This window comes from Oryza glaberrima, chromosome 3 (assembly GCF_000147395.1).
Source record: "Oryza glaberrima chromosome 3, OglaRS2, whole genome shotgun sequence".
NCBI lineage: Eukaryota > Viridiplantae > Streptophyta > Magnoliopsida > Poales > Poaceae > Oryza > Oryza glaberrima.
Window position 1 is genome coordinate 8,775,112 of NC_068328.1, and position 24,509 is coordinate 8,799,620.

The 24,509-nt window shown below is 46.5% G+C and overlaps 2 protein-coding genes across 2 annotated transcripts; one reads left to right on the top strand and one right to left on the bottom strand.

Moving 5' to 3' along the window:
* Positions 1-2,522: 2,522 nt before the first annotated feature.
* Positions 2,523-7,295, top strand: LOC127769073 (uncharacterized). Its single transcript, XM_052294777.1, has 11 exons — positions 2,523-2,987; positions 3,078-3,212; positions 3,660-3,726; positions 3,886-3,982; positions 4,094-4,190; positions 4,275-4,358; positions 4,578-4,618; positions 5,252-5,317; positions 6,584-6,643; positions 6,742-6,793; positions 6,871-7,295. Exons 1-11 carry the CDS (start codon positions 2,816-2,818, stop codon positions 6,945-6,947), a joined length of 948 nt encoding a protein of 315 aa, XP_052150737.1. The 5' UTR covers positions 2,523-2,815; the 3' UTR covers positions 6,948-7,295.
* A 1,512-nt stretch (positions 7,296-8,807) lies between these two features.
* Positions 8,808-11,858, bottom strand: LOC127769072 (putative clathrin assembly protein At2g25430). The gene is made up of 2 exons (XM_052294776.1): positions 11,508-11,858; positions 8,808-11,082 (listed from the first exon to the last, which is right to left on the bottom strand). Exon 2 carries the CDS (start codon positions 10,974-10,976, stop codon positions 9,021-9,023), a length of 1,956 nt encoding a protein of 651 aa, XP_052150736.1. The 5' UTR covers positions 10,977-11,082; positions 11,508-11,858; the 3' UTR covers positions 8,808-9,020.
* Between the last annotated feature and the right edge of the window lie 12,651 nt (positions 11,859-24,509).

The following is a 24,509-nucleotide window of genomic DNA, read 5'->3' on the forward strand; positions in this document are numbered from 1 at the left end:
TGTTCCGGTCCGTGCGGTGCCGGTGGGTGTTATAACAATATTGTTATCCCATGCACTGACGTGTACTAATCTGTTTAAGAAAATCTAATCTTAAAGATGTATTTGGACATAATATGTTCAGATACATTTGTAGGATTGTATTTTTTTTTTAATGGTGAGGGTAAGATTCACATGTTAGGGGCTGCAATCTTTGTAACATTATTGTTCTGCCGCAAGCATCAGCGCTCCGGGCGTTGCGTGAGTGCAAACGCGTCGTATCCCTCTAGCTAGGCTCTAGTGAGCGCTGTCCCGGGAAACAGATCTCAGCGGGCCGAGCTACCAATTGGTTGTTGTTTAGACATCTGTTACGTGCTACTCATTGCTACGGTCTACGGCAATCGTGTAGTCACTTCAATTCGGATACGTACGCACTGGGGCACAGGATTGTGTAGCGGTACAAGTACGCTAGTAGTATATGTATAGGTTACAGTACTAATGTTTCACCATAAACGGCGTCCAATTGACCCTCAGACTGTTTCCCTTTCACCACAGATTTTTCTTCCTTTTTTCTTGTGGTGAAACCATTACAGTAGAGTAGATTTAAATTTTGTGTTACACAGCCAATTTTCGCAGTGGCAGGACAAATGGAACGAGCGTGACATGCTACGTGAGAGGGGGTAAAAACTATACAAAGGATGAGATGACGACAGAGTTTAAAAGGCCACTCCACTCCCAGTCCCACAGCCCATGGCAGAAACACATGAATGGCCACGCAAATATTCGGACACGCCTATAAGGCTATAACCCGCATGTGTACCGTGTACAGTCTCCTTTTCGTCGCGACCAACTGACCAAGCTAGGGACCGTGCACGTGCCATGCGTGGTTAGCCGGCCGGCCAGCTCCCCTTCTTTGTTGCGACGCACTCGGATTCGTGTGGCTTTCATAGCAAAGCCACGAAAGACTGGACGAGAGAAAAGTGAATTACTACTACTGTGTGTCGAATGATCAAATATGTACTAAATCATGACAACACAGTAAGCCAGTAACAGTAGTGAGTAAGAGGCTAAGAGCTGAGTGACAACACACTGACAATACGTACGTGTTGGGCTGTTTCTTTCGTCCGATTTGACCACCTCGGGCAGCCACGCCTATTCGCCTTCACGATATAGGATCATTTGTTGGAAGCCCCATACGTACCTTCGTGGATCCAATCCATGACTCGGACTGCGGGGATTCACTTGAAAACTTTTTTTTCTTTTGAAAACTTCACTTGAAAACTTGGTCAACTTCAGTTTTTAACAAAGTTTCAACATTTTATAAATCCAACGCAAATAAATTTTTGGAGTTCATCACCCCTCCAGTGTTTGGATTCGATATCCTTCATCCGTCAACCTTCTTCTTCCTCCTCGAGCTCGTTTTTCTTTTCTCCTCAGGCAACCAGACATTACCGGTCCTCAGCTGAGGGTTTAATTATCACGCGATGCGAGAACAGGAAATAGGAAGAGAATGATGCTGCTTTTAGTTGACGTGTGTGGCTTTCTGTTTTTGTTTTCTCTTGGTATAAACGGGATATTAACTCGTACTGATATACTCCCTCCGTTTCAAAATGTTTGACGCCGTTGACTTTTTATTACATGTTTGACCGTTCGTCTTATTCAAAAAATTTAAGTAATTATTAATTCTTTTCCTATCATTTGATTCATTGTTAAATATATTTTTATGTAGGCATATAATTTTACACATCTCACAAAAAAGTTTTTGAATAAGACGAACGGTCAAACATGTGCTAAAAAGTCAACGGTGTCAAACATTTCGAAACGGAGAGAGTATATATGTATCATCCTGTTATACCACCCGATAACAGCTTATACTGACAAGTATCGAATATGATATCCACCTATATTATCATTCGTGGTACAGAAGCACTCAATTTGATGCAATATTTTCTTCTCCATATTCAGCCTACAAAAAGATCCTCAGTAGCAATAGAAGTAGGAAAAAAAAAAGTCAAGAACGTGCATTTTCATTTTATAAATTTGCATTGATATACATTACCATAGGAAAATTGTGATAAATATACTCGTTCCGCGCGCGCGAAAATACAAGTAGGTGACACGTGTGGTGCGAAGCTGCAGGACGGATAACTGGGACTGTCCCGCATCCAAAAACGCGACCTAGAAACGTGGCAACCCACTGGCCATCGGTATCGACACGGTCCCACGACTCAGGCGTGCAAGAGGCGCGATCCTGTGGCCTTGTTCCCGCAAACCCGACTCGGTGCCACGCGCCCGAGTCACAGGACGTGCCGCTCTACCGACACATAGGACCGCCCCAAACAATCGGTCCCACATCTCCGCACCATGTCGTGTGAGCTGCTCCGCATCCTGCGTCATGATAAGTGTTTATTTTCACAAATTCTCCGAATGTATGTATATAACGTAAATTCTTAAAAAAAATTGTGCATTCCTAAATTGTTTTCACTAGAAATTATACAAATAGTCCGCCGCTAGTTTGTTACCCGCTTGCGACTTTTCTGACACCATATGTGCCCGCTGCTTCAACTGTTACCACACACGCATATGACACCATTCTACTTTGGCCACTGCTGCATGTTCGACGAAATGCCCACGCGAGTACGCCACTAAGATTCGCCCCGCATCTACGTCGATTCCCCGGTTCCCCCTCGCTTCCCGTCGAGGAATCCGGCGAGATCGAGGCGCCCCGCGCTAATCCGGCGATCCTCGCCGTCCCGCCCCGGCTGGATCTCCGTGCTGGGTGGGGGGCGGCCGCGGCCTTGATGGTACTTTGGATCCGGAGGGCGAGGAGGCGGCGGCGATGAGCAGGCTGGCGTCGGCGTCGGGGCTCCACCGGCTGCGGCGGTCGCCATGGGAGGTGCTGTGGTCGGGGCTGGCCTCCTGCGGCCTCACGCTCCTCTCGCAGCTCGCCGTGGCCATGGTGCCCCGCCTCTTCCCTTCCCTCTCCCTCCTCGCCATGCTCCCCGTCGCAGGTTCGTGCCCGCTTGCTTCCTTTTGCTCCCCCACCCCCACGCGTCTGATTATGTGCGAATTTTGATGTGGTTTGGTTGCGTGGTGCGCAGGCGTGGTGTTCCTGGCCGTCATCGTGGTGGGCAGGTTCTGGAGGAGGTTCATCGGAGTGGCGGCATCGGCGCCGCTGTTCGTACTGTTCAACATCCTCTTCTTGTGGGGCGTCTACGTGTTTGTCATCCGGGGAGGTGAGGTTATGGAGCATTGCATCAGTTGGACTCCGTAGGATGGGCAGCATTCGCGATCTCTAGTGTTAGAACTTGCATAGTAGTTTGCCGTTGTGATATGGCATTGTTCTGAGTAGAAGGAAAGCATTATTGACAATGCAATGCACTGGATAATGTCTATTGGTATACGCATATGGCATTTTTGTGGTGTCGCGTCGATTTGGGTGAAGTTAATCACCTTTCCTGGTGAGTTGCACTGCACAGCTTAGCTAAATACATGTCACTTCAGTACGATTTAGGGCTCAATGCAGTGTTCATAGGTTGCCATAAATGGGTCTAGGCATGTAGCTTGTTAACCTTTGATATTTGGAAATTTATTGCATTTATGATGTCACCTGGTAGTAGTATATAGGTGATGAGTGTATCTAGTTTCTGTAATGTTTCTATAATTGGTTGTTTGCTTTGCAGGCACTTCTTCCCTGTTAGATATGGTAATTAATGCTGAATGTGCAATGCTTTTGTTTGGACTTTACAGGTTAGCTCTTCTGAATGTTCTTTCACAATGCACTTAGCTAAGTCTAAGATACATTAGTCCATTTACATTATTGCTGTGCAATTCATAAGCTTAAGTTTACTGATATTAGCGAATTATTACCTTGAGGATGGAGGGTTTAGTTCTGTTTCCCGACTGCAGGATATTTTCTGGTGATCCTGGCATTGTGACCTATGAATCTTCATTTTTCGAAGAAGCTGGCTGTAAGGATTTTGTGGAAGCTATATGCCCGAGTGAGGTGCTGAGGAATTAGATATTTAAATGGTTCTCTTATTTTTAGTTACTAATAATACGAGACGTTGAGTTGTTGCATTAACATGTTGACATGTATTCCTCTTTTTTGCTATAGAAATTTTCATCACTTCCAAGGGTAAGGCACTGTAACTGCTGCAAAGCAAATGTTAGAGGTTATGATCACCATTGTCCTGCATTTGGTAACTGCATAGGTATAATGTCCCATTCTTTTGTGTGGAGTTTTCTTTATCATATGTTATAAGCACATATTCTGAATTGCAGTGTGTATTCTGCAGGACAGAAAAATCATCGGCTGTTTATGGCCCTTTTGACAGGCTTTGTTGTCGCTGAATCGACATATACAACGTGTTCAACTAAATGTATGTATCTTAACCTCCTTGCTCTGTAAAAATGAGTTATCAGTTTTCTTGAGTTAGCAATCTGCATTGCTTTAATAACCATAACAATATTCTATCGTTCAACTAACGATAGCGAACGTGTAACAGCTATTTATGGATTTTTCACATGTCATTTAGCAAAATAGCATTTCAGAGCCATGGATTTCTACATTAAAGCTTCTTTTTCACTCTGCTTTACAGATATCACTAGATGCATAAATTCTGGAACTATAAGATCGGAGGTATCATCTGGCATCATCTTACTTTGCATATGCTGCATACATGGCTTGCCAAGTGATATAAAAACTACATTATCAAGGCAACTATGTAATTGTGGTTTTTGCACATGCTATTGAACTCATCTCGACAAATAATTGTTCTTTTAGGTGCTATGTCTTTAGGAGTGTCCACTGAGTACCTTTGAATAGTTCTATACCACGAGCTGAACAAAAAGATATTTTACTTCTAACCTTGTACTACCATTGCACTATTTTTGAGGCAGTTTGTAGTGTGGATAGGAGATGGCATCGAACTTGCAAGCCTCATTGTCAAACTTTAGGATAGTAAATTTTAGCATTTTTATGGTATTTAGGCACAACAGGTGCATTTGTGTTAAGTGGTATTTTCTTTTTGTACGGTAGATTCATAGTAGCCAGGCATTCTTTTTTCCTCACGATTTTAGATGCATTAGAATTAACATGAGTGACCATCCATGTGTAAATCCTTTAGGCTGTGTGATCTATTCATGATCTTATCATTCATTAAAAAAACACAGAGTCCCTCTTTGATTTGTCCATAAAATAACATCAAAATTTCTGATCAAATGTTAATGTGTTATAATGACTGATACTGAGGGTACTTTGTTTACTTCACAGAATCCTATGTCTGTTAACATGGTAATCGGCACAATGCTCTTCTCTGTTCTCCAAGTGCTCTGGCAGGTTTGTCCTAATCACTAACAACTGATGATGGATTTTACTGCTAAGAGATTACCTCTGCACAATTGCACATGCAGAAGGGAAAGATATTGTTTTGAGAAAAAAAAATCCCATGCTCCAGAACTGTTGGCTTGGAATTAATTGCTAACGAGGTAAATCTACCAGAATACAGTAGATGTCTTGTTTCACAGGATATTCTGAAAAGATGTAAAACTGAACTCATGATAATGAAGGAATGGTGTGTTTAAATAATGCTCAATGCCATCGGATCGCAGCTGGTGATGATAAACTATCCAATCAGTAGTCGACCAGTATTCGCTGGGATAGATCCAAGATATATATAACTGTTTAGAAGATAAAATGTGTACATAAGGAAAAATGTCAAGTTGCATACAAAACAAATTGTTCCTACAATCCCACTGAAACTAACGTCACAAAATAATAAAATGAAGACAAAGCGCAAGGTACCTGGGGATTTGGAACAAAGTTACATCAGTATATCATTGTTGTCAACTTCTGAAAAACAAAGTTGAAGAAATGCAACCAAGCAACCATTCAAATATTTATTTATTTATTTTATTTTTTTGAGAAAGACCATACGGCCCAGCCTATATTGAAGGCCAAAACGGCAACATATCTGGGGGTTGCCCAGTTTACAAGAGTGCAAATAACAGGAAACCTGGCTAAAGTTGCCCAAACAGACCAACATCAACACCTCAAAAGGACTGACCAACATAGAGAGAGAAGCTAAGGACCAGAAACTCTAAACACACAACCTGAAGCAGACTAAATTGCTAACCATTCGAATATTTATCTAGTCTATTTTGTTAGTCTGTTCTTAACAAAGTTCAATCCAAAAGTGCTCACACTTGTGGTTACTATGGGAAGTATCAACACCAACTTGAGAACCCCACATGTTTATGTCGATGTTTCTTATTAACTTCAACAAATATTGTAGACATCCCACATGGTTCTTCATTGCCCATATTTTAATAAACGATTGTGGGCTGATTGGTGACCGTTGAACATAAGTACATCGCCACTATATCCTGGTTATTTTCATGTTTTACAGGGCGCCAATCTGGGTTGGTATTCCGTGTGCTAGTTTGGTCTGTCATTCCTTTGACTAATTTGCTAAGATAGAGTATCCATGGATATCATCGAAGACTGGCTGCATTTGTATTTATAATGGATGGACGTTCTAACTAAACTTTTTACTACCTATTTTCTAATCATGCCACACAACTAATTTGGTTGCTTCCTTGCTAGGCTGTGTTCTTGATATGGCACATATATTGCATCTGCTTCAACATCAAGACAGATGAGTGGGTAATGTCAAACTTCCCATGCTTTGGACTATTCCTTCATCAATTGCAGGCCATCTTCTCGTTTGCTGTTTCTTATAGCTAAGAGGTGAGATTTTCCAGATAAACTGGAAGAAATACCCTGAATTCCAGATGAAGGAACAGCCTCAATCAGGTGCCTTTTCATGTACATCCTGTGGTTTAGTGCACATTTCCTCCAGTGGTATATTGACCTGATTCGCCTCCGTGCAGATTCTGGAGTAAAGTTTGTGAATCCATATGACAAAGGCGTGCTCTGTAACATTATAGAATTTCTGAAGCCGAAATAACACGAGCTGATCCTAAGTACAGACGTTAAAAACATGGGAAATCATTGCATCAAGTGATCTGGAATTCTGAAAGATTGTTTTGCTTCTTACAGCCAAATTGATGGGAATTTGTTGTGAGCATCATTTGGCCACTAGTAGCTAGTTAGATCAACACGCAATTGACACTCTCTGAAAACTTCCTTGTTGAGCGGGAACTGTATTGCAATGGATGCTGCATCGGACGTGATTTGGGCGTTCCACCCAAGTACATACATCTTGTAACTCTAGAAAATGATTCATTGTGTGGATTGAAGGAATACACATCGTATTCCTGCAAGCAATATTTTGATGCTTTGAGGTGCCAGTATATTTTCTGACCATGTCGTTCTGTCGTGCTGAAATCTTGAGGTAGGATCCCGCAATTAGGCAAAGATGGGCTGGCTGAGTCTGCAGATCAGGATGGAGGTTTACTTGGTCCAAGTGTTCTGCTGTCATCTTCTCAGCCGCCACTAGAAATTATCGTAAGAAAAGGATGTTCCAAGGCGTGGAATGGCCAAAGCCCAAATTGACAGCGACGTGCTGCTTATCTTACCGGGTCAGGTTGTCGCCGTCAAGAAGAGTGGGCATGCTTTGCCGTGTCAGGAAAGCGCGCACTCAGTTTTCCCAGTAAACCCAAAACCCTCAGCTTTAGTAGCCAGCTTTTATTAGTACGTGAATCATTGACACATTCTTTATCCATTACTCATCATACTTTATACTTGTACAGCTCCTTTAATGGGATTAAAAGGTGTTACACTAATCACTATGGATGTTATGGTGTACTATTACATTCTCTCCATTGATCCCAATCATTTTGTCGCAGATGTGCCATTGGAAAAGAATGGCCAAGTGAGGCGAACTTGGAATGTGAGAACTTTCCTGATTATGCAGAAATACTTTCCTGATTCATGCGGAAATTGGAATTCAAGGAGGCCCATTTGGAATGTGAGAGCTTTCCTGATTATCCGGAAATTCTTTCCTGATTCATGCAGAAATTGGAATTCAAGGCAGGTGTCATGCAGAAATCGGAATTCAAGGCAGGTGAATACTCGCTTATCGCTTAGGCAGGTGGATACTCGCTAATCACAGTTGGGAAAACAAGGTTCCAGGTTTCCCTTTATTCTTTTCACAATCCTGATTGTTAGTATCTGACATCAATTATGGGAATATAAGAGATTCCCATATGGCCATCCTGATCTTCGTAGACATGAAAAACGAGTAGGCACGTCTTGTATGCTTTTAGCCAATTGTTGAATTATAATTGAAAAACCACCCAGGAATTTGAGAAATTTCCACAACCATCTCTCATAAATATCTGAAGTGTCATGTAGGAAATTTGGAATTTGAATTTCGCCAAGTTAATTTAACGAAACTTTCTATGTCGGGGGACAACTAAAACATGATAAGGTCCTAACAAGAACAGATTCCATAACTTACACCGGCCGCAAGGTAAAACAATTCACTGAATCCTGTCCTAATCATGTCATAGCTTTATTTCGAAGGCTGTGTTTAGTTGGATCCAAAGTTTGGATTTTGGTTGAAATTGAAGATGATGTGACTAAAAAGTTGTGTGTATGACCGGTTGATGTGATGAAAAAGGACTGAAGTTTGGATCCAAACTTTGGATCCAAACACAGCCGAAGTCAATTTCCGAAACCATATCATGTCAACAAAAAGATATAATTGATTAAGCCACCAAACATGATACCCTTGATACCAACAACCAATTAACCTTTCCAACAAACAAAGGCGATCTAGATCTGCAAATTCGGAGCATTAGCAGGTAAGATTATAAGATGTGACATGCTGTACCACTGTCAGTTATACCAATAACAACAACAGTGAGAAAGAACAAGAACATAAGATTATGTAATCAACTATAGCCACCCTTAGATGCCGCAATTGGTTCCAAACAAATAGAATTACATATAAGAGACCAAAAGGTTTGATCCAGAGGCAGGGGAACAACAACTGATACTGGACACAACCCCAAGGCTATGAGATCACGATACAGAACAAAATTCACAGCAACTGTAAGGATGAACAAAGAATAACTCAGTAAGTGGGGTAGTAGTACCCAGTATTTGCAGTGTAAGCCATTGGCATGGGGTTCGTGTTATATGCTGCAGGCATCCCATAAGGCATGGCTGGGTTGGGGGCGAAGCCATTGTTGTAAGCCCGATCGAGCTTGGCCAAGCTTGACTGGCCCTGCATGCCATCCCTCTGGTACTGCTGCCACATCATCTGTTCCTGAGTCAAGAACTGCTGCTTCTTCTCCATCTCCGCCATCTGCACATAGGACGGTGGTGGGAAGCTAAGGGACGCCGCAAACGGGTCTCCACCAACATTCTGCATTGAACCATCTGGTGCTGGCAGAGCCAGCACTTGTGTTTTCTGTCCAGCCGGAGGTAGAGCAACGCTGCTGGCACTCCCAGTTGTCACTTGTGCATTGACATGCTGGCGCACGGCACCCTGATCATACATACCATTCAGTAGCAATGGATCCATACCACCTGTCATTGTGGCCTTCTGCTTGGACAGATTGCTCGCTGTCTCCACAAGGGCAAGTTCCCAGTCAGCCTTCCCAGGCTCAGCTGCAGGATTCTGCCATGCAGAAGTCACCTCATTGCCACCATTTGAGGGGAAGGCCTCCCATGAGCCATTGCTTCCACCAGCTGCAGGTGGCCCTTGGAAGAGGGCCAGAGCAAGCCGGTTACCTTGCTCATCTGCAGTCACAGTTTCTTCTCTAAGATCCACTAAATCACCCTGGGGTTGCGGTGGGGGCTCTGGCTTTACTTCCTCCTCCACCTTCTCAGGTTCAGGCTCCTTGTAGTCTTCTGGTGCTGGCAGTGCCTTGATTTCATTCATATCTGGCTCAGGCTCTTCCTCCTTTACAGGTTCAGGCTCAGGCTCCCGAGGTGGGCTCTTGGGCCGCTTTGCTCGGTCCCTCATAAATTCCTCCAATGTCTCCAGCAACTTATCGGTAACACGCTGCACCTCTGGGTACTCTGATGACCTAGCGACCCCAGTTTCCTTACACCAGCCATAGAATGCACAAAGCTCGTCAATCTGCTTTGCGGCGCTGGCATATGCCTCAAATGCCTTCACGCACTCGGCATACTCCATGTCAAAGAACCTATCCAGCAGCACTGCGAGCACCTCACATATATCAGCATAGAGCTGGAAGCTCTCTCTCACAATCTGATACAGCGCGACCAGCACCATCCTGCTGTGCTTGGCACCACCTGTGGGGCGGCAAGCAAGGAACCTGTCGAGCAGCTGTTGCAGGTGGTGCATACGGGCAAGGACCCGCTCTGGCTTCATGTCTCTCACTGGGGTCGGCGGCTTCTTGTCATCAGCGTTGTTGTTGCCATTCCTCTCACGGTAATCATCATAACCACCATATCCATACCCATTTCCGTTTCCAGGGGGTGAGGAGTATGAGGGTGACCGGCGACCATATGGGTCAGGTGATCCCCAGCGGTCACGCGGTGACGGGCCATTGGCACTGGAACTGGCGTTGGAGCCGGAGCCTTGCTTGCGCTCATGGAGGAAGAACTCAAGGCGCTGGTCGAGGTACAGCGCATAGGTACGGACGAAGGCAGAGTGGTCCCATGAACCGGAGTGAGCCTCGTCGCGGAAGTCGGAGAGGTTGAGGAGGCGAGTGCCCCTGCGCGTGGCGTGCAGGAGCTCGCGGTGGAAGGAAGGGTCGCCGTCGGCGAGGAGGCGGTGCACGAGCATGAGCGACTTGAGCGCGACGACGTAGTCGCGGGTGCGGGACAGCCTCCGGGAGCATCCCGCGACGGCGGCGGCGACGTGGGCGCGGGAGCCGGAGGTGAGGTGGAGGATCTCGCGGATGTGTCGCTCCTCGGCCGGCTCGTCGTCGTGGCTGGTAGCCTTGACGATGAGCACGTCGAGCTCCGGCGCGATGTTGCTGGTGACCTTGGCCAGACCGATGCTGGTCTGGTCCTTCACCGCCCCCAGCGCCTTCCGGATCGTGCTCGACGACATCTCGCCGTCGCCCGCGCTTCCTCCTCCTCCTCCTCCTCCTCACCAACAAACCACCAACAACCGCGGCCGCAGCAGCAGCAGCCGCCGCCTCTTGCTCGGTTTAGATCTGAACAGAACAAACACCCACATGAGAATCGGAGATAACTTCGCCCTGTTTGTTGTTTGTTCTCGCGCAAACAGGGCAAAACCAGCGCGGGATTTGCTCAAAACCAAACGCGGATCCCTGAAATTCCGCAACCTTCTATCCTCAAAACCCATCGGAGTACCTACCGAGCATGAGATCCGCGGAGTCGGGAGGCGAGATCTCACCCGCGGAATCCACCCAACACCGATGAAATGAATAGCTAGATAGAGATATTAATTAATACTACTAGTCGACTCTTAGCTTATCATCAGCATCTATAGCAGCAGCAAACCGTAGCTAAGCCGAAGCTACTCTCTCCCAGCCAAAGCGGCAGCCGGCGCCCTCCGGCTTCATCGTGAAAAAGGCACGGATCTAGCGAGCGAGATCGGTCCAAGCGAAAGATTTACCTTTGCGGTAGATCCGGGAGCTCGAGATCCGGGCGGTGGCGCGCGAGCACACGCCCTCCCCTCCCCTCTCTCTCTCTCTCTCTCTCTCTCTCTCTCTTTCTCTCTCTCTCTCTCTCTCTCTCTCTCTCTCCGGCCTCTTGGGGTGGGAGACCGGGAGCTCTGGGGCTCGTCTGAAGCTGCGGTCCGCGGAGGAGGCGAGGGAGACGAGGGAGGAAGAAGCGAGGCAGACGGCGTGTGTGGTGGTGGGCTGGTGGCGCGTTTGGTGCCTTGCTGTTTTCAGATTTTTATATTTTGCGCGAGGGGAAGGGAAGGGAAGGGAAGGGAAGCGAGCTTCGCGTGGCTTCCTTCCGCGCGCGCGCACCGACGCGCCCCCTCGGCCGTCCGGGTTTTCCCAAAAATATTTTCCACTGCGAAAGGAAAGTGGGGTGGCATGCCGTCGCGCGGGGGGAAGCCAAGGCCAAGCCGCGGTTGACCGCTGCGCCGCCGGCTGTGTAGTGCGCACACGCAAAGCGGCGGGCGGGTGGGCGGGGGCGTTGCACCGTGCAGCTCCCGGGTGTTTGGGGGGGTGGGGGGGGGGGGGGGGGGGTTTGGGGACTGCGCGGATGTGAGGCCGGGACGGGAGGGGTCGGCGCGCCGTTGACATCGGCGTGTGCGGGTGCGGCGGAAGCTGGCGGGTTGGTCGGTCTGGCTGACCCGTCACGCCAAAGGTGACAGTGTGACACACACCCCTGCGCTGCGTTGGGGGGGCCTGTGGTTATTTCTGGGCAGACCGCATAGGCTAACACGATGGTCGTCGGAGATAGCTAAAGCAGTTGATGGTTAATACTATACGGAGACTATCCAACTCTGTTATGCACGATGAAAGAAACTGTCATAATGATTATCAGTTCAAATATAGGCTTTGCTAACGATCCAATGAGAGTTGCAAGGACTTTGGTATTGACTTTTTTTATTTTAGTAGTATATATTAAAAATGAACTTTTCAGCATTTGATTCCTTACTAACATACAATTGAAAATTATCCTATAAAATCGAAGTAAGAGGTTGCTAATTAGTTTAGATTAATCCTTAACGGTCGAGTAAAAAAACATAAAGAATATTGTAACAAATGGACATTATAACATTTTCATTACTTCTTCAAAAAGTGTTTCTTTTTTATGTAAAAATTTTATTTCCTTGTAATTGGACATAATGCATAAGAAGGGTTTAAGCTGCTCAGTAATTAGTATCATGTGCTTGTCAGGTTCGTACATAGATCCTCCATTTTATATTTGTAATTGAAAGACTCCTTTGTTGCTAAATACTCCTCAATTGCAGGTAATAATTGCATCACTGGTACATCTACAAATAAAAAATTTAGTTAGCAATTATTTGAATGCCCATATTGTATATTATATATCGACAAAAAGAAAAACGTTGGGAAAACCCCTCTTGATAGGTTGCGGTGCTCTATCTAAATCAAGCTAGTTAATTGCTAAACTGCTTAATTATTGTAATCACCTCCACAACACCACTGATACATCTTGCTAGATTAGATCTTTTATCTTTCAAGGGGATTAATATACAATCTGGTACTAGCTTTTATTTGTGGGGGAGAAAAGGGCATTAATTCAATCTGCTAGTTTAATTTTTTTTTTTGGGGGGGGGGGGGGGTGTCTGGTAGTTATACCACGCAATGATGTAAACGAAAGAAATAGATGCTCTGTTCAGTCACTAAAACCAATCTTTTGGATTTACCTCTGCTCGAGTGACTTAATTTTTAAGCTCGAATATGTTCTAGTATTCATGTTGGATAATTCAAATTGTACTAGTAATTTATTTTATAAACTATACTTCTACCATCTACTCCTCCATCCTATAATATAGCAACTTATTACGGGATGTGATATTTTACAGTGCAACGAATGTGGACAGGAGGATGTATAGATTCATTATATTATAAAATGTTACAGCAGTTACTAGATTGCTATATTATGGGACAGAGAGAGTAATAGTTTTGTTTCATTTTGCGTATTACTAATATACCATGATGATAAATCTATATATTGGGTACAACAAAGTCCAAAACAACCTTTTTTTTCCTCATACTGTACCTTATCCACATTTTTTTTCTCTCAAATTGCAATCAGACCACAGTCCACATGTGCACATGATACTATATACATTTCCCTCATTTTGTTTACAAACTAGAATTGTTGTTTGGGTCGTTGCACATGAAAACAATCATAGATTTCACAAAAGCTCTATAGGCCTAATTTCACAGCCCCTACCAGTATTCACGACACACTGGTCCCTTTCTATTTATGCCTCGATTTATTTGGCAGGTGGCCGGTGCTATAGACAAATGCTTGGTAGTGTATAACACGGTTGGCTTTGGCTTGTGAAGTGTCAAATACCAGGACGGCCGGCCCTTGCATGCGTTTCTCCGCTGTACCTAGCCTGCAAAGGTGGACTAGTGCTCGTGGTGGATGGAAGTAGTACTCGTACAGTCGTACTTGGCTGGCATTTGGGTGGCGAAACAACTGAACCCATCCGATCGATCTGTAAACCCGAGAGAAAGAGGAGTGGACAGTGTGTCTCCAGCGAGCACGCAGTGACACCGTTTTTACATGGTCCAAGTCTGTGCTAAGCCATCCACTGTTTTTCCTTATCTGTTTGATTAATGATTCACCCGTTGACACCGTTGTCGACGCGTACGACAGCAATTTGTCCCCATTCTCCTCCTGAGTCCCGAATACACGGGATAAGGTTGATATTCCATTACCAGTCTAAAAAAAAGGTTGATATTCCATTTGGAGAACTGCCGGGTGAAAATAGATTTTGTTTACGGTTTTTGATTAGATAACGGCCTATTAGGAACATCATGGTACAAATTATTAGTGCTGTAATTACGTGAACTCGTAAAATCATTCTTTTTTTTTCAAGCGCTAGATAAGTTGCCTTCCCATTGAAAATGAGTTCTGTAGTGACCGTCGACTTGTAAAAATGCATTTCATTCATGCCTACGCATGGTACTCGTTACAAATCCATAAACTATCCAGATCCCTTCCTTTTTTCAGTTTTGTCCCTTGTTCATGCTGACCTGCATCTTTGGGTGGGGACAGATTGAGCACTTCAGCTAAAGGTTAGGCATCGTGTTCTTGATGAACCAGTGAAGCTAGTGGGCAAAAAAGCCATCGCCCATCTCCCTGAATCACTGAGAGGCTGAGAGCTACGGAATGGCATATCTTAGTCACCAAGTAAAACGTCCACACTGGTAAGCTTCATGTATGATTAAGAAAGGATACCTCCACTGAGCTATGAGATGGGCGATGGCTTTTTTGTCCTCCAAGTGAATGTACCTCTATTTTGGCTGTTGATCACTTGTACGGTCATCAAACTTCACGTCTTATTCTGCCAAGTCCTTGAACAGGTCCATGCAACATTGATTTGAGTTGGTGTTAGAACTAGTTGAGGGAGGGAGCCCGGCCAGTAATATGCATAGGTATGGGGGAGGGCCGGTCCTATGATTTTGAGGGCCCTAGGCGAACTTATCGTGATGGGCCCTCTAAACTATATAAAAAAATTTGTGATATATATATACGCTAATTTTACTTGCAAAACAAAAATAAATACATCCATATATTAAATTTAACATGTCTGGTAATTATTGAGAAATAAAGTCGACCAAAATAATACCTTAGAACTAATATCATTACCTTAGTGAAAAATAGAACCCCATCATATTCATTGCTTCTTATGAAAAGATATTTCTTTGGATATTTCTTGATGCAAAATCATCAAGAACGGTATTAAGATCAATAGTGTCCAAGATATCATTCTCGATAGAGCACATAACCAAGCCATTTAACCTTTCTTACGACATAGTTGATCTCAAATAGTTCTTCAACAACCTCAATTTTGATAAACTTCTTTCAGCTGAAGCTACCGTCATAGGTACAGTTAAGAGAATTCGATAGGCAACTGAAACATTTGGATAGCAATCTGTATCCATAACAGACTTCAGAATCTCAGGCGCGGACATCGAAGATTCTGACTAAAAATCATTGATCTAAACATCGGATGAGTTCTCATGAGTAAGGGCCCCTTTGAATCGCAGGGTAGAAAAAACAGAGGAATAGGAAAAACACAGGATTCTGGCAGGAATTGAAGTGTAAAACAGAGGATTGCAAAACACATGAAAAACACAGAAATGGTCGTTTGATTGGAGCGCAGGAAAAACACAGGAATCGGATGAGAGAGATAGACTCAAAGGAAATTTTCCAAGAGGTTGGAGCTATTGCTAAATTTCCTCCAAAATCCACATGCAATGTGCCATTCCATAGGAATTTCATAGGATTTGGAGAGCTTCAATCCTTTGAATCAAAGGGCCAAATAGGATAGTTTCCTATAGGATTTGAATCCTATGAAATTCCTACATGAATCCTTTGATTCAAAGGGGCCCTAAATGTTTTCGCAAAAATCTTGCAGTGCGACCAAAGATCTACTTCATCGAAGGATTTTAAATTTTTAGAGTTGGCCCCCCACCATCATGGGCCCCCGGCGGTCGCCTCGGCTGCATAGGGCCAGGGCCGGCCCTGTGGGGGATTAGGCAAACCCAAAGCTTGAAGACTCGGGAACTCGCTCGGGTTAACAGAGTAGATCGTAGCATTGTCAACATCTGACGATCGTATTAACCTTTCATGTAGTACGGTTTTTGTCTAGGCTATAAAAAACTGTAGATATACTACACCATTGCGGCATTGCGGTAGTCGGTAGAGACAAACAAGTTTGCAATTATCGCGTGACCCCGAGTTCGGTGGTTGACATGAACGGTGGCCACTGGCCACCCTTTTTGTGCTCCAGAGTTTAGAGAGCTACTAGTACAGTTGAGTTGAAAAGGGCAAAATGTATATTTGCCAATACGACGCTACTCCGTCAGATAATTCACTGGCAGATTATAGACAATTCAAGAGGGAGGTTTGGCCGTGCGGGAGTGTTTCTTTACCGACACATGCATCGGCATTCGGCAAAACCACCTGCTACACCCGTGATTCATTTCAGGTGGATCTTCTTGTTGCTTTGCCACAAATAATGTCCTAACTAAGAGCATCCTCAGCAGATGCGCTATCCAGTCCTTCGTATAAGAAATAGCGCATGAAAATAAAAATAAACCTCTAGCAGATATGTCATCACATTCTTAAAAAATAATGTATCCGCTAAACATGAGAGATGAATGCCAAATTTGATATTCCTCTATCCTCACGCCAAATCGCAATGACCATATCTGAATCGAGCTCCCGTCCTTATCCTCCGGAGTTCCAGATCAACCCCGGCATGTCGTTGTCGTCGTCGCTGGCCACCAACGAAAACGAGTCCTTAATGACGATGCAAAGGGTGGAGAGGGAGAGGCGTACCAGATCTGGGAGCTCCCATCGCCCCCTTGCACCCCTCCACGCTCGCCAGGTGCCGTCGACGGGCTCGCTTAAGCCGTCCACCAACGTCTAGCGGCACCAGCTATCGTCGGCCGGCGTTTCTTTGCCCGTGAGTTGTTGACGTCGCCCCTCTGCGCTCACCGGGTCACCGACGGGCTCCGCGATGCGGCGCCTACTCTGGTCGTTATCGACACCAAGATGTGGCACTAGCTGCCATCGGCGCACCTTTGCCTGTGAGCTGCCACTGTCACCCCTGTGCGCTCGCTCCCACTTCCTGTTGGAGAAGGAGAAGAGATTGAAGGGTAGAATAGAGAGAAAAGTAGAGAGGAAGAAAGGCAGTGGAAGAAAAAAGAAGAAAGGTTTGGATTTGAGAAAAAAAGAGAGGAACAAAGCATGCCTGTTGCTAAACTCTTGTTGTCACCTTACTTATCTTGATATGATTACAAATATGTCTGTTAAAATATACTCATTTGAAAGATTTTATGTGATAAATAACATTGTAAAAATTTAGTCGTTCAAAACATAACTCCTGTAGAAGAAAATAACACAAATATATTATTAGTTGAAACATATTACTCGAATAGTAGGATGTTATATGAATGATATGTTGGAGTGGGAAGAGATATGAAGGATAATTTTTTTATGACTATTATATGAGGATATGGATGATCAAATTTGGACGAGCTGTTGGGATACTCTAAAGGCTTTAATTTGGATTGGTGGTAATTTTTGTCTAATTAATATTTTGGTAGTGCTATATAGTATGGGTAAAGTTGGATCAAATTAAATGTTTATCCGGTACTATTTAAAATTGCCATAAAAATTAGGAGGGTAAAATTGGCTCTTAGTCCAAAACAGGCCTCAGCTACGAACGATGGCAGTGTTATCCTGTCTGAGAAAAAGGTAAAGTGTTATCCTGACTGTCTTTTGGCACGAGAGGAAAGATGCTCGACACGTAGAATAAGGTCATCATGGTCTGATGGCGACACTCCATTTCGTCCCACTCAAACCTGTTTTCTGAAGATCATTTTGCACCTCAAAGCGAACGAACCGCCGTGCAATTTCTTCTACCGGTTATATTATATAACGTGGACTAGTGTGTGTGTGTCGAGTAGAAACTTGTTCAGTCAACTGGCCTTGGTGACTCGGGGTCACCTCTAGCTAGTGAAAACTTTGTCCGTTCTGCCGGCGGGTGAAAAGTGCTTTGTAGTATGATATCTATCTAGAAAGTTACTTCGTACCACCCGTTTGCCCGTATTATTATACTGTAAATGTGGTATGGCCAAATCGTCCAGATAGCTAATTTATTCTAGGCACATTTCTGCATTATCATATAGGCACCGGACAGCTTATTGGTATTGTATCGAAGTATGACGTGTGCACATAACACTTGCAATAGAAAAGAAGACAATACCATCATCAAGTCTAAAGACAAGATAAAAGAAGTGGAGGAGAAACGAATTCCGGCGCCATTGATAGGATGGAGTGGTTGACGATGACGTCAGGGGACACCATGAGACCAATGGTAGTGAGTTGTGGTCACGCCTTAACCAAATAGGAGTATATTTTTAGCTAACAGTAACAATATTAAACACATGTTGCAACTGGAGCCAGGTGTCCCATGTGAGCTGCATAAGTGAGCTAACTAATCACCTACTTATCGTACGGCTTCCATCCATAATACTCCAGTTAATCAGCCTCCTGTAGTTAGTAAACGAGTATAAAATTTCCCTGTGATAAAACCCGCTAATAACACGTGAAACCGGATAAATCTCGGAACTTGATGTATTTCAGACTGATGAAATCCATGAAGTAACATGGGTTTTGTACCCGGGCAGTGGATGACAAGGCCCACCACCCAGACGCGATGGCAGATTGGCGGTCCAGCAGCAGCACAACCAGCCGCGGCGCTCGCGGCTCGCCTCACGCTCACGGGCCGGACCGGAAGTGGTAGTAGTACTTGCTGTAGGAAAGTGTAGGCGTTGCTGGCTGGCTCGTGAGGCGCGGGCGTAAATGCGGGCGCGTCCTGGCACGGCGTGGCCGTGTGCGTACGGCGGCGTCATACGGGAGCGGTACCCGCGAACCTAACTAACCGGAAATCTGCGCCCTACGGCGAATAAAGATAGGAGTACCACCGCCGTAGGTGCCGGACAGCAACATGATGGTAGGAGCAGGACAACTTGCGATTGGGTTTTGTGACTTTTGTCCCGAGTCAATCCACCGACGCTATCTAGCACGCGAGTGCCATTACAGAGTTACAGGCATTTTATCGTGTTTTATTTATGGGGCAATTACGTTTTTATCCTGTTTTGGTGCCTAATTTCTAATTTGGTTCTGTTTTTTTAAGTTTGCTTATTTGACCCTCTTTTTTAAAAATGAAGATTAGGCTTGACCCTATTCTGTGAAGGCAATCTAACGGCGTTAGCTCATGACAAAAATACCCTTGCTCATTTGACTCTACTTTTATTTTTTTTTATCCAGGTTTGACAAAGCGGTGTTATATTTGAGAAATTTTGATATGGGTTTAATAAATTTAAAATACGTTTGACAAATTTCGATAATTTTGACATAAATTTTATATATTTTTGACAAATTTAATTTACACTTCACAGATTTGGTAAATTTTTTGCAACATCAATCTCAAACTGTACATATCCAAGAAAAACACAAACACGTAGTTAAGGTATCCCCGCAGGCTTAAAAAAAACCCGGAGGCTAACCAGATGGAGCTCGAATGCTCGATGGCCATCTCCCGCATGTCGTCGCTGCTGCAGCTGAGCAGCTCCTACGCGCCGCCGCGGGAGCACTCGCGCGTCGTCGTCGGTGCCGCACCTACGCGTCGCTGCAACTCCTGCATGCCGCCATTTGCTGCACCCGCGCACTGTCGTTGTCGAAGCCCTTTCGCCTGCACATGCCACCGCTGTAGCACCCGTATGCCGCCACCGCAGCTCTCGCGAGCCGTCGTCGCCGAAGCCCTCTGCATACACCGCCTCCGCAGCTCGCACCAAGCGCTATCTCCGCAGTCCCTACCGCGCGGCGCCTGCCGTTGCAGCCCCGCCTCGTGCCACCACCGCAGCTCCCGCCGCCTCCGCCATAGCCGAAGCCCTCTCTGTGCGCCGCCACCGCCGCCCCCACTGAGCGTCGACGCCGCTGGACCACAGCTCCCATCACGAGCCGCCGCCGCCGCCCTCACCGTGCGCCGCCTCTGCCGAACCCTAGCTACGCCGCCAAGAAGGCACGGGATGAAAAATTTGACCGTGGGGTGAGAAATTTGGTGTTTGATTTGGTGTTCACTGCTCAGGGGTATTTTAGTCAGTTTATATTATAAAATGATTTTTTTTCTGTTTCCTTTAAAAAACCCTAATGGTGGAGTGGAAAGAGGGTCAGACGGCAATTTCGATTTTAGAAAGCAGGGTCAAATGAGCAAAGTTTAAAAAGTAGGGTTAAATTAGTAGTTAGACTTCAGAACAGGGTCAAATGAGCAATTGTCCCTTTATTTATCGAGTAGTATTGCGATTTGCGAGTAGTACTGGAGTAACTGTTTAGTAACAGGCCAACTGTGTATGGGCCGGCAAGTTAGATTTAGTAGTATTGCGTAGTAATGGGCCGGTCTGATTGTTTCCTCTTCCTTTTGTGGTGGAATAAGTTCACTTTGTGGCCATCAAAAGTGATTGAAATCTAATCCGTGACTTTCAACCATAAAATCGGATATCTTGACCCCCAAACTCTTAAAACAGGTACAATTTGACTCCCTCAGCGGTTTTGCTCGCGGCGTCCACGTGGCATCCAAGTCATCACATAAACTAAAAAATAAAGCGGGCCTACCTGTCATCTTCCTCTCTCTACTAATATATCTCACTTCTCATCCGATCAACCCTCTCTCTCTTGCCCCACTTTCTTCTCGGCGTGACATCCACGACGCCAGGATGATGATGGGCGACGGTGGGGCTCTCCTCAGACCCCAGCCCTTTCCACCCCGTCACTGGTGGCAGAATGGTCGGGCGAGTAGGGATTGGTCGGATATGCAGCTTCCTCGCCAGAAGTCATTGATGGGCCGCGGCGGCGGGAGGAAGTTGAGGCAGGTGGATAGCTTGCCAAGGTCGCCCATGGCGCTCAGCGTCAAGGGCGTCACTTGCCAAGACAGAGTCGATAGTTGACATGCAGGAACTCGGCGCTGTGGACTGAGCGTCGGCTATTCGTTTCCGCTGCAAGGACGTAAGGAGGAGGGGCGCGGCACAGGCGACGTGCCTCGCGCGTGGAGGCGGTCCTCGAGGGGCCTCAGGCACGGCACGGAGGTGAGCGACCACGACTGGGGTGACGCTCCGTGTGGTGGGCCCGTGGCATGGCCGCCTCGCGCGTCCTGATCCGGGGTGGCGGTGGTGCTCGGTAATGGCCCAGGCATCTATTGCCGCACCTGCGTCGCCTAGGAGTGTGTCTGCACCCAGCCATCTGGTCTCCCGTCCTCCCGATTGCCACCGCCACCACCGCCGCTCCGGCCCTTGCGCACCCACCGCCGCTGCCGTTCCATCACACATCCTCTCCCGCGCGAACATCTCCTCCCCTTGGCCCTCGTGATGGCGTTGAGTATCTGCAGCGCCATGGCGTCGTCATCGCCGCCCTCCTCGTCGGTGCTGAACGACATGAGTGGACGAAGCGGCAACCGGAGGTGGCCCCAACCCCACGGGTGCAGTTGATGGAGATGTGGTCTAGCGACTCGCGAGCCGTCGGAGACCACGCTGGTAACTGCGAGGGCGAGGATGACGAGCAGCAGCGTGGGCCACCGCTGCCGTTCCCCTCGTCCTCCCTCTATCGCCAGCCTCCGCGATAGAGCCGCCGCCCCTGGTTTCGCTACGCCCCGATGCCGCTCTCAACAAAGAAAGAGAATATAGGAGGGGGTCACTGACAGGTGGGCCCTACTTTTTTTAAAGTTTATTTGACGACTAGGATGCCACGCCACGTCAGCGAAACCACCCTATAAAACCACCAAGGGAGCTAAATTGCACCGGTTTTAAGAGTTGGGAGTCGAGATATCCAGTTATGTGGTTTAGGGTTATGAATTAGATTTCGATCACTTTTAAGGGTCACAAAGTGAACTTATTCCACAGCTCGGCTCGGTGGTTTGAGCAGCTTTGCAGGCTTGCAGCACGTCGGCCCATCCCAAGTCCCAACCCAACTGGCAAACGTGAGGCAACTGCCGTCGTGACCGCGCGTGCCGCCCGACCGCCAACCACGGCGCGCCGCACTTCGACTCCAGCGAGCGAGAGGAGCGCCGCGCCGCGCGCGCTGGTGGGACCGCAGCCCGCAGGCCAGGCGTGGCGGCCCTGCCTGGCACAGATGCTGCCCCGCCAGCGCCAGAAGTGGAGGACGCGGCGGCGTCCGCGATCCGCTTTAGCGCCACCCGTCGCGACTCGCGACGACCCCGCTAGTCCGTCGGTCCGCTGCATCGCCCTGTGGTCTGCGTGACTGCGTCGCCTTGCCTTGCGTTTTCAGCCCTCGATCACATGTGCATGCGCGAGGCCGCGGACCACGCGCACAAGTGTCGCGGCCACGGAGCCGTCTCCCGGCTGTTTCCTACAGTAGTCCACGCCGCGCGTGAGCGCGTCCCATCCATTCACATGAGGAGAGGAGAGGAGCGTCCTGATTTCCCTCCCCACTGTCGGATCAGCCAGGGACCTTCACGACGGCGTGGATCGCCCCCCCCCCCCCCCCCCCCGCCCCCCACCCCCACTCCCCCTGCGGTGGTTGGCCGGTGGGCCCTGACTGGCCTCGGGGAACACGTCAGACCATGTGCGCGCTAGGGGCCCATAGGGGGATAGGCCCAGGAAGCCCGCGGCGGCGGCTCGCGTACAGTTGGCCAGCCGCCGCGGCCGCAAGGAAAACCGGAGAGTATAGCCGATAGCGAGATCAAGCCAGGCTGCCAGCCAGCCAGCCGCGCAAGCTGGGAGCCGGCTATCGTACATGCGGACAGACGCAACAGCTGCGGGAGCGCGACGTACGGGGGGAGAGAACGCACTTGCTTGGAAGGAAGGAGCATACGTTTCGGCGGATTCCTTGGGCGGCGGCAAAAAGGCTCTTCATGATTGCAGCTGGAGAACAATTCGATCTGTAAAAGCTTACGTGCGCCGGCAAGATACGAATTGGGCAAATGCTCTCGTGTGTCCTTTTAGCTTGGACCAGGTGTATGTTATTATAGACAAAACCTAAAGAAATCCCCTTCTTTTCTTGTGTAGCGGAACCACGACACGTATGATTAGGCCAGTGTTTGCATAGTGACTACGAATAATGATAAAGAGTTCACGACGAGGTATCAACTATTAGTTGGGTTGAATCTCACATAATATAATACTCATGTATATAGCTCAAGAGATCCTTAAATACGACAAGAATGTATACGAATGTATTTGCTGATTATTTTTGGGAGAAAATGCAAAAGGTACCATGTCATTCGATTACAAATGTATGGCTGCACTGAGAAACAGTTTCTGGACAGGTTAACACATAAGCAAAGACCATTTCATAATGCACATGCTCTTCTTATTCTTCTTGTCGAACTTACATATGTCATTGACAAGTGGTATCCAAAAATCTTTGATCACTATCATACGTTACCATGCTTGTTTAATTTGACCAAATAAAACTTCTTTTTAAGGATTGGTTTCCAAAACTTATGACCTAGTCCATTACGAGTCACAATGTCTATGATTTATTCAGAATACGGCGCAATAATTTTATATAACTTGTCCATCATGAATATAAAACAAAAAACTTATGTTTAAAAAAATATGAATATATAGTTACCATTAGAGCAAATAAACTCGTATACTTAAAAAATCGTTAGGCACCGGTGAAAGGTTCAATCGTAATAAGATACTTCGTCTCAACACGTCAAACTAGGTGAAATAGTCGGCATGCAGGAGATTCGAATCCAGGCTGATGGGATACATGCATTGCCAGCTGCCCAGCCATTACACTGTAAACGCATCTCAAATAAACTTGTACGAACAAATATCTATACTAAATAGAATAGGTAACTAAAGTATAACAAAACAACGATTAAAAAGAAAATCATTTTTGGACATGTGCTACAAGTTGCAAAGTTTGAGCTCTGATTAGAGTGTGGTTTTAGGCAAAAAAAAAGTCCAGTCTTGTCTTAGCTAAGCAGACAGATCATCACGCATCTCATTGTGCTTTTGAAGTCCCTATCCGTCCAAATTAGGCTATCTCTAAAGATTAACTAACGAGCCACTCAACGAAAAAGCCACCAAAATCTAAACACTCCAGCCAGCCCAAAAGCCACGCCGTCCACTCCATCTCCGCCTCCAGTGGGCCATCATATCTCACGATTACCATCTCACATAGTACACCGGTGTGGCCATCTGCACCGTCCATTGCTCATCGAGATTATTCCAACTCCCTTGGTCTACACCTCCGGTGCACCCGCGCACCAGCCGAGCCGAGCCGGCGCCGCGGAAGGAGGCGGCGGCTTGCGTAAGCCCGTATAAGTTCACGGGTTACACTGACTGGTGGGACCAGACCGGGTGGCCCACTGGCAGGAGGAGGCTATACTAGTCGAGGCGATGAAAAGCCA